Source organism: Balaenoptera borealis (genome assembly GCF_965194805.1).
Source record: "Balaenoptera borealis genome assembly, chromosome: 2".
Classification (NCBI taxonomy): domain Eukaryota; kingdom Metazoa; phylum Chordata; class Mammalia; order Artiodactyla; family Balaenopteridae; genus Balaenoptera; species Balaenoptera borealis.
In genome coordinates this window covers 99,717,141-99,727,841 of record NC_138867.1, presented here as the reverse complement: position 1 = coordinate 99,727,841, position 10,701 = coordinate 99,717,141, and the positions used below count along the sequence as shown (strand labels likewise).

The following is a 10,701-nucleotide window of genomic DNA, read 5'->3' as shown; positions in this document are numbered from 1 at the left end:
CCTCTCTTGTTGCGGAGCACAGGCTCCAGACGCGCAGGCTCAGTAATTGTGGCTCACGGGCCCAGTTGCTCCGCGGCATGTGGGATCTTCCCAGACCAGGGATCGAACCCGTGTCCCCTGCATTGGCAGGCAGACTCTCAACCACTGCGCCACCAGGGAAGCCCATTCTCACCTTTTTTGAATAATGCTTATTCATTAAGTTAAAGACTACAGAAAAGGAAGAACAGGGTATCTGGGAAAATTATGCAATTCTTCCTACATTAACCAAATACAAATACAGAAGTTCTCCAGTTTAAAATGTCACATACACTCAAGTCAACTAAAGTGGCATAAATACTACTTAAAACAATAGCATGCTAAAAATAGTTACTGCATGATTGTTTATTTAAAATATTATGACTCTGGATGTAAATACATATGGGCTTACATAATTTATTATTCATATAAACCCTCAATTAAAATGCTTAATTCTTCATCCACAATGTCTTTTTCCTAGTAAGCATAACAATACATTTTCTATCTCACTGAAAGTGTTTAAAGCCTTTTGAATCTTGATTCATGAAGAAATTACTGAGGAATAACTTAATATTAACTACATCAAACAATAGTATTGTTTGCAATGTTGTCACAGATTTCTCCATGGCAAAATAGTCACATATCATTATTGCACAATTTATAGGTACAGGTTATTATGTGCACATAAACTCTCTACATAATAACAGTGTCTTCACTGCAACTTGCTCAACACATTTAAAATTATGAATACAATTTACAAAATCTGTTAACAATATACTTTTAAAAGTATCCTGAGGATATTACAAAATTCATTTTACCAGCCCTTCATTTCTTTGCTTCATTTGACTCTTTAGTTTCCACGATAATAGCTTCCCATATTTTGTTACATAAAAATGTTCTATTAATATTCCTATTAACAAAATATATTTAAGCTAAATAGTATATAATTGTCCCTTAAACACTTAGTCCCATCTGCCTCCAGTCTTCTTGGTTAAAATCAAGTATTATCAAGTTTTCTATAATTCTGAATCAGAAAAGGTATAGCACAAAACAGACAGAAATAGGGTTAGCACACTTAAGTTAAAAGCATTGTGCATTTTTAATATTTTGGTCATATTTTATAATAAAATAATATATTTTGGCAAAAAATAATAAAATATAAGGCTTAGTTTATTATCTTTTAATGGTAGATCTGGCAGGTATTTTACATTTGTAAATACTATCTATTTAATTTGACTGTTTTCACATTTGTTTCTAAAAACACTGCTATAAGGTTTTCAGAACTTTGAGACTAAAAGCACCTAAAAAATAAGAAATAAAATAAAATTTAAGTAAAATGTATGGTGCCTAAAAATCCTTTGACAAATTTATAAGCTTAGTATCTCATATATGCCAACACAGAATCATTATTGCCTGCTAAGTCTTATCTGACTCAATGTAATCTTTAAAATAATAATTTGGAAGTTTTCCTGAAATTTATTTGAAAATTAGGATGGGAATTCAAAAAGTAAAAAAAAAAAAAGGTGAAAAAAACAGTTGCAGAAAAAGTTGTTATTCTGGTGGCAGTAGTTGTTATGGCACAAAAACAAATGAAAAGACTTATAGTTTTCATGTATGTATATATATATATATACACACACACACATATATATACACATATATATATATATACACACACACACATACAAAGTTCAAATAAGATGTGTAAGATACATTACATATATATACACGACCACACACACACAACTTGGGCTCCAGAGGGGAAACTGATGAAAACTCTACATAACAAGGCATTTGGCTCACCTGTCACTAAAGTCCGAAAGACAGTGCTAATGGAGATGTTCATTATTTTTTGATTCTTACTCAAATATCAATCTATCATTAATTAAGAGAGGAGTGTGAGATGTGTAAGTTTGAAAAATGCAGTGAGACCGTGGTGAATTAAGTGATGACTGATGTGCAACTGCCTTTACATAAAGGGTATTTTTACTGTAAAACAAATTCATGCAGAGATATCTGCAGAAGAATTTATCAACAACAAGAAAACAAAACTCCTTTAACACTATGATATACTCACTATACTATAAATATGTATTATTACAGCATTACTTATACATTCAACTTTAGGCAATGTAGTCTAATTTTGAATGACCTTATTAATTTTTAAGGCATCAGTGCATCAAGGGCAAAGCGCCATAAAATAAATATGAAAACAAGAAAGCGTTAGCTTATTTGTGGCATAGAGAGTGATCACTGTACATCATATGTGTTGGCCACTTCATGGAATAGGTAATAAATGATACATCTTACTGTTAAAATGTTACAGCATAAATTTCACATCATTTTTCAGCACTTCATTTAATGGGCTAAACTGGTCCGGCAGTATTCTCATTTTCATTGTTCCATCAGCTCCACATGAAAAAATGTGATTTGCAGGCCCTGTCTCAATTTGCATCACTCCGGTTCCAATATTTCTGAAAATGGATTGCCGAGCATGTTCATTGATAAAAGTGTGGAGAAGACTAAAGGTAGAGAGACTCCAAATCTGAAATGTATAACAACAAAATAAAAATTGGGGTTGACGATTACCTTAAAAATCCAAACGAAAGACTTACGTCTGTCTTCCTGTACAAATAAGGAATTTCTAAAACAAAAATGGAGAAAAATCTGTGTAGGCTTACAGTCATAACATTTTGATTCTGTATATGGTGTTGCAATTTTCCAAAGCTCTTTGATATTATCACATTCTTCAAAAATCAATCCAGTAAGAGAGGAGGTATTTTATACCCTTCGTTGGAGACGAGAAAACTTAGGTACAAGGAGGTTAGGTGTACAATGCAACAGAAACTTGTAATGTTATAGGAACTACAATCAAGATTTCCTATCTCTCAGCAAAGTTTCTGTTGTGTAGTTGTAGAGTGGGGTAATTCTTTCTCCATAGTATACAGTACCCACCAAGGGATCAGAACCACTGGAAAGAGAAAAGTACCGAACACCTAGAGGCCAAAACTATATTCCAGCTGCAAGATAGATTATTACAACTTTCTGATGTTTTCACATCACATTTTTAAAAATATTTCTTTGTTTTCCCTAAGAAATTCATTAATTCATATTACTCTAGACATGATTGTTAAATTGTAAGTCCTGAATACTACCTGGTATACTATGAAATCTTATAACTTAATTAAATAATAAACCTCAGAATGAAAGTACAAACTAATCTAAAGAACTAATCTAAAACATCATATGACTTATTCTAAACTGAGGGCAGTTCAAATAAGAAACCAGCTTCAAACTGGAAAAAAAAAAAAGAATTCTGTATGGCAGCTGGTGTATATATTTAAGAAAAACCTGTTTGAAATTCTTCAATTCTAGTTAATTTTTTCTGGCTGAGAATTATGAAAACAATATGGAAGTTCTAACAAAGCAGTCCAACTTACTTGTACTAAGTACTCACTAGCACTTAAATTAATGGATTCTAAGAAACTAGACTCCTCCAGTGGGTTGCTGACCATTAGAGTAACTTAGGGACTAGTCTTATCCCTGCAGATCCTTCTGAGTGTAGCCAGAGAACCTTCCATCAAAACCACTATTTCTGTGTTCCAAAAATGCACATTCCTGAGCCTTGGACTTACCAAATGGGTATTTTTGGGATAGGACCTAGCAACAGTATTTCTGGAGTGGGATGCATTTTTAACAAGGTGCTTAACATTTTTAACAAGCTGCTTAACATTCAAACTTCTAAGTTTGAAACACAGTGGAGTTTGAGAAGGACTGTTACAGGCAGAGCTTATCCAGGTACATCAGAATTCTTGAATCAGGCACTGAGTTGTTGGATGCTGATACTATGAATGACAAAATGGGGAGAAATTTGGGATAAGGGAAAATGTCAGTATATCTCACAGCCCCTGAAACTGAATTCAGTAACTCTGAACATGGGGTCAAGACTAATTCTAACGTCTGAAATATGTTCATATCGATGGAAAATCCAGTTCTTTCGCATGCATTAGTTAAGCATATTTGAAAACAACTGAAAAACAGGCATTTTTCAAGTTAAATATTATTTTATTTCATTCATTAAAAGATTTATTAAATAGCAATTAACCTTGTTGACTACAAAGGAATTAATATTTCTATTATTTAAAGAGACTGGTATCATCAATATGATTAAAGATCTAAGGTTTCTAAAGACTTCTTTTCATAATGTAATAGATATTGTGGCATTACTGTATTTACCTTTATGTTGCCTTCAGCAGATCCTGTAACAAAGTACTCTTCAGTTGGATCAACAGCAATGGCTTTAACAGGAGAATCATGGCTCTGGAAAAGCTGCCTCTGCTGTCGTTGCCAAAGGTCAAAAGCACATGTATAGCCTTTTCTGCCACCTGATATTAGTAGCTGATGTTTTGGAGCATATGCTAAAACAGTGGCTCCACTATCATGACAAGTAAAAGCTGGAAAAAAAAGCAAAAACTATTTAATAGTATAAGAAACAGACGTCTGGCTTTTGGCCAAGGTAGAATGACAGATTAGATTTGCCATCCTGCCTAAAACAATTAAAATATTCAAATGATATACAGGGAACAATGGTTTGAGACACTGGTCACTAAGCAATGAAGAATGATCTTTGCAAAATGGGAAGCAAACTGGGTGACCCACATAACTGCCCCAGCTTATTGCCTATAGAGTATTTTCCGGCCGTGGCATAAGAAAGGGGAACCCAAGTTGATCTGGGTTCCTATTTCCACCAGCCATACTGGGAAAAAAACCCTCATAATTCACAAGGCATTGTATAGAGTACTGAGAAGGGTACTGCCTCAATATGGGGGCAAAATTAGCCCCGTACCAAATACGGCTTTTAACACAGCCACCCACTCCCCCAAATCTAACTGTTTCCAAGTAACTTAGTCCCAGAGCAGAGCTCAAAAATATTTACACAATACAAAAATAATCAGCACCTAACAAGGAAAAATTCACAATGCTTGGCATCTAATAAAAAATTACCAGGCATGCAAAGAAGCAGAAAGCACCCATAAGGACAAGAAAATCCATCAACTGAAACTAACCCAGAAATGACATAGTTGACAGAAGTAGTAAATCCTTATTAATTTCCTTAAATTAAAAGTCATTATAGGTGTATTCCCAAGATGCTGGATTCTGTCTGGATTTAAATGTATACCATAGGTGAATTGTTTAACCTAAGTCTCAGTTTCATCACTTGTAAAAGAGGAGATAATACCACCTGCCTAATAGGTATGTGTGAGGATGAAACTAATTAATATATTTAAAGCATGTACAGTACCTGGCATATACTAAGTACTCAATACAATGTTGTTATTATTCTTGTAAGAATCTAAATAGGGCTTCCCTGGTGGCACAGTGGTTGAGAATCTGCCTGCCAATGCAGGGGACACGGGTTCGAGCCCTGGTCTGGGAAGATCCCACATGCCGCGGAGCAACTAGGCCCGTGAGCCACAATTACTGAGCCTGCGCGTCTGGAGTGCTCCGCAACAAGAGAGGCCGTGATAGTGAGAGGCCCGCGCACCGCGATGAAGAGTGGCCCCCACTTGCCGCAACTAGAGAAAGCCCTCACACAGAAACGAAGACCCAACACAGCCATAAATAAATAAATAATTCCCATTAAAAAAAAAAAAATCACTTTTACTTTATGAATTTGTGATTCATAAAATGCTTTCAAAACTTACCATGGACTAAACTATTGGCAGGTGCTACAAGAGTGTCCCACAAACATACGTTTCTGGAAAAAAAAAAAAAAAAGATTACTTATTGAATGACATAAGAAGTTAAAAACAGAATAAAAATAAGTATGTCTCATATTATATAATGATAAAGGTATCAATACAGAAAGCATATTACACTTGTTAACATATACGCACCCAATACGGGAGCACCTAAATATACAAAGCAAATACTAATAGACATAAAGAGAGAAATAGACAATAATACAGTAATAGTAGGGGATTTTAACACCCCCCTAACATCAATGAACAGATCATCCAGAGAGAAAGTAATAGTGGTGTTAAGTGACACAATAGACCAGCTGAACTTAAATGATATGTACAGAATATTACACCCCAAAACAGCAGAATGCACATTCTTTTCAAGCACACATGGAATGTTCTCCAGAATATATTACATACTAGGTCACAAAACAAGCCTCAACAAATTTAAGAGGATAGAAATTGTATCAAGCATGTTTTTCTGACCACAATAGTAAGAAGCTAAAAATTAACTCCAGAAGGAAAAATGGAAAGAAAAAACCCAAACACATGGAGACTAAACAACATGCTACTAAAAAAACAATGGGTCAATGACAAAATCAAAGAGGAAATCAAAAAGAACCTTGAGACAAATGTAAATGGAAAAACAACATCCCCAAATCTGTGGGATGCAGCAAAAGCAATTCTAAGAGAGAAGTTCATAGCAATACAATATTTGAGAAGTCAAATAAACAACACAACCTACCACTTACCACCTAAAAGAATTAGAAAAAGAACAAACAAAGCCAAAAGTCAGCAGAAGGAAGAAAATAATTAAGATCAGAGAGGAAATAAACAAAATAGAGATTAAAAAAAACAACAAAAACAATCAATGAAAGCAAGAGCTGATTTTTTGAAAAGAAAACAAAACTGACAAACCTTTATCCAGCACATCAAGAAGAAGAGAGACGACCCAAATAAACAAAATAAGAAATGAAAGAGGAGAAATAACAACCGACACCAAAGAGATACAAAGAATTATAATACTATTAACAGTTATATGCCAACAAATTGGACAACCTAGAAGAAATGGACAAGTTTCTAGAAACATACAGCCTGCCAATTTGAACAGACTGATCACTAGAAGCGAAATGAATCTGTAAGGGAAAAAAAACAAAACAAAACCCAACTGCCGGGAAACAAAAGTCCAGGACCAGACAGGGGAATTCTACCAAACATATGAAGAACAAACACTTATCCTTCTTAAACCATTCCAAAAAACTGAAGAGGAGGAAACACTCCTAAATTCATTCTACAAGGCCACCATTACCCTGATACCAAAACCAAAGCCACTACAAAAAAAGAATATTACAGGCCAATATCTTTGATAACTACAGATACAAAAATCCTCAACAAAATATATCAGCAAACCAAATCCAACAATACATGAAAAGCATCATACACCATGATCAAGTTGGATTTATTCCAGGGTCACAAGGATAGTTCAACATTTGCAAATCAATAAATGTAATACATTACATTAACAAAAGGAAAGATAAAAATCACATGATCATCTCAAAAGATGCAGAAAAACTGTCTACTGAGATGTCCATTCATGATAAAAACTTTCATCAAAGTGTGTATAGAGAGAACATTCCTCAACATAATAAAGGCCATTTAAATCCACAGCCAACATCATATTCAACAGTGAAAAGCTGAAAGCCTGCCCACTAAATTCAGAAACAAGACAAGGATGTCCACTCTCTCCACTTTATTTAACATGGTACTGGAAGTCCTAGCCACAGCAAACAGACAAGAAAAAGAAATAAAAGGTATCTAAATTGGAAGAGAAGGGGACTTCCCTGTTGGTCCAGTGGGTAAGACTCCATGTTCCCAATGCAGGGGGCCTGGGTTTGATCTCTGCTCAGGGAACTAGACATCGCATGCATGCCACAACTAAGAGTCCGCATGCCGCAACTAAGAGTCCACATGCCGCAACTAAGTGTCTGCATGCCGCAACTAATAAGTCCACGTGCCGCAACTAAAGATCCCGCATGTCACAACTAAGAAGTCTGCATGACACAACTAAGAAGTCCACATGCCGCAACTAAAACCCGGTGAAGCCAAAGTAAATAAATATTTTTTTTTAATTAAAAAAAAAAAAAAATTGGAAGGGAAGAAGTAAAACTGTCACTATTTGCAGATGACATGATACTTTAGATAGAAAACCCTAAAGTCTTCAGCCCCCAAATTTAGAATAAATGAATTCAGCAAGGTTGCAGGATACAAGATTAATTTTTAAAAAATCTGCATTTTTATACACTAATAATGAAATATGAGAAAAAGAAAGTAAAACACAACCTGTTTAAGATCACATCAACAAGAATAAATACCTAGGGATAAACTTAACCAAGGAGGTGAAAGACCTATACTCTGAAATATAAAACACTGATGAAGGAAACCGAAGATAATACAAAGAAATGGAAAGATATCTTGTGCTCTCGGATTGGAAGATTAATATTGTTAAATTGGCCACACTACTCAAAGCCATCTACAGATTTAATGCAATCACCATCAAAATACCCATGGCATTTTTCACAGAACTAGAAAAAAATAATCCTAAAATTCACATGGAATCACAAAAGACCCTGAATTGCCAAAGCAATGTTGAGAAAGAAGAATAGAGCTGGAAGAATCACACTCCCTGACTTCAGACTATACTACATAGCTACAGTAATCAAAACAGTGTGGTACTGCCACAAGAACAGACACATAGATGAATGGAACAGAACAGAGACCCCAGGAATAAACCCAAGCATTTATGGTCAATTAATCTATGACAAAGATGGCAAGAATATACAATGGAGAAAAGACAGTCTCTTCAACAAGTGGTGGTGGAAAAACTGGACAGCCACGTATAAAATAATGAGATTATTAGAACATTCCTGTTCACCATATACAAAAATAAACTCAAAATGGTTTAAAGACCTAAATGTAAGAATGGAAAATCATAAACCTCCTAGAAGAGAACATAGGTAATACACTCTATGACATAAATTGCAGCAGTATTTTCTTAGATCAGTCTCCTAAGGCAAGAGAAATAAAAGCAGAAATAAACAAATGGGACCTAATTAAAGCTTTTGCACAGCAAAGGAAATCATCAACAAAATGAAAAGACAACCTACTGAATGGGAGAAAATATTTGCAAATGATGTGACTGACAAGGGGTTAAAACCTTAAATATATATACAGTTCATACAACTCAATATAAAAAAAAAACTCAATAAAAAAATGGGCAGAAGATCTGAATAGACAATTTCCCAAGGAAGACATACAGATGCCCAACAGGCACATGAAAAGATTCTCAACATCACTCATTGTTAGAGAAATGCAAATCAAAACAAAAATGAGTTATCACCTCACACTAGTCAGAATGGCCATCATCAAAAAATCTACAAACAATAAATGCTAGAGACGGTGTAGAGAAAATGGAACCTTTGTACACTGTTGGTGGAAATGTAAATTGGTGCAACCACTGTGGAAAACAGTATGGAGGTTCCTCAAAAAACTAAAAATAGAACTACCATATGATCCAGCAATTCTACTCCTGGGTACATATCTGGAAAAAATGAAAATACTAATTTGAAAAGATACATGCATCCAAATGTTCACAGCAGCACTATTTACAATAGCCAAGACATGGAAGCAACCCAGGTGCCCATCAACAGATGACTGGATTAAGAAGATGTGACACACACACACACACACACACACACAGTAAAATATTACTCAGCCATAAAAAAGAATGAAATACTGCCATTTGCAGCAATGTAGATGGACCTAGAGAATATTATGCTAAGTGAAATAAATAAGACAGAAAAAGACAAATACTATATGACATAACTTACATGTGGAATCTAAAAACAAATACAAATGACTGTATATACAAAACAGAAACAGACTCACAGATATAGAAAACTTGTGGTTACCAAAGAGGGGAAGACAGGTGAGTGACATATTAGGAATATGGAATTAATAGAAACAAACTACTATATATAAAATAGATAAGCAACAAGGATATACTGTATAGCATAGGGAATTATAACAATTATCTTGTAATAACCTATAATGAAGTATATAATCTGCAAAAATACTGAATCACCATGCTGTATACCTGTAACTGATATAATGTTGTAAATCAAGTATACTTCAATTAAAAAAAGCAGTATGTCTCATTATAGCTCACTTGAACCTTGCTCACACAGAAAGTTCTTAAACTTATAAAGCATCAAATACAAGTAACCAATATATTTATGTATGATTAATTTTTAGACAAAAATTTAAAAATCTAATAGCTTCCCAAACTAAGTAACTTTAGATTAACATGTAATTACAAGGAATACTATACGAAGTCTGAATACGGAAACTACTTTTTGTATTCACTGATTTTCTAATCTAACAGTTCAACTCGCATACATAAATAGCAGGACACACCGAATTTTCTTGAGTACAAACAAAACTTATTCCTACTACAAAAGGGAGCAGCTTCTACTCCATTCTGTGAATTACAAAGGAGGCACAAATACGTATAAGAATTTCTATGAAAAATGGGCTGAAAACTCCATATTCCTAAAATTCCCACTTTGAGTGTAAAGTGAGGCCTCAAGATGAACACAAAAGCTCAGCAACCTCGGAAGGCCTTAATCTCAGAACTCAGCTGTAGGAGGGAAGTAAAAACTGTGCCTGGACATGGAGGGAGGAGACTTTTTTTTTTTGCATATTTAACCTATTTGGGGAGATGGGGACGGGCTGTCACTTACTAGTTATTATACAACTAACATGTCTTTCTCAGCTTCTTGTGTTCTTACCGTGAAACATTGATAATGCGATATAATAAAGCTGTGGTGAGGGTTTAACTAAATAGCATGGCCAATAAATAATACTCTTTTTATTTTTTTTTTGGCCT

At 34.5% G+C, this 10,701-nt stretch overlaps 1 protein-coding gene across 4 annotated transcripts in view; it reads right to left on the bottom strand.

Annotated features, from left to right (window-relative positions):
* Positions 1 to 363: 363 nt before the first annotated feature.
* Positions 364 to 10,701, bottom strand: part of DMXL1 (Dmx like 1) — a 130,748-nt gene continuing 120,410 nt past the window's right edge. For all 4 annotated transcript variants that reach the window (XM_082374683.1, XM_082374680.1, XM_082374681.1 and 1 more), the window contains 3 exons: positions 5,721 to 5,773; positions 4,252 to 4,469; positions 364 to 2,560 (listed from right to left, as the gene is read on the bottom strand). In XM_082374683.1, coding sequence (XP_082230809.1) covers positions 2,336 to 2,560; positions 4,252 to 4,469; positions 5,721 to 5,773 — 496 coding nt within the window. In that variant the 3' untranslated portion in view covers positions 364 to 2,335. The remainder of the gene's footprint in view (positions 2,561 to 4,251; positions 4,470 to 5,720; positions 5,774 to 10,701) is intronic.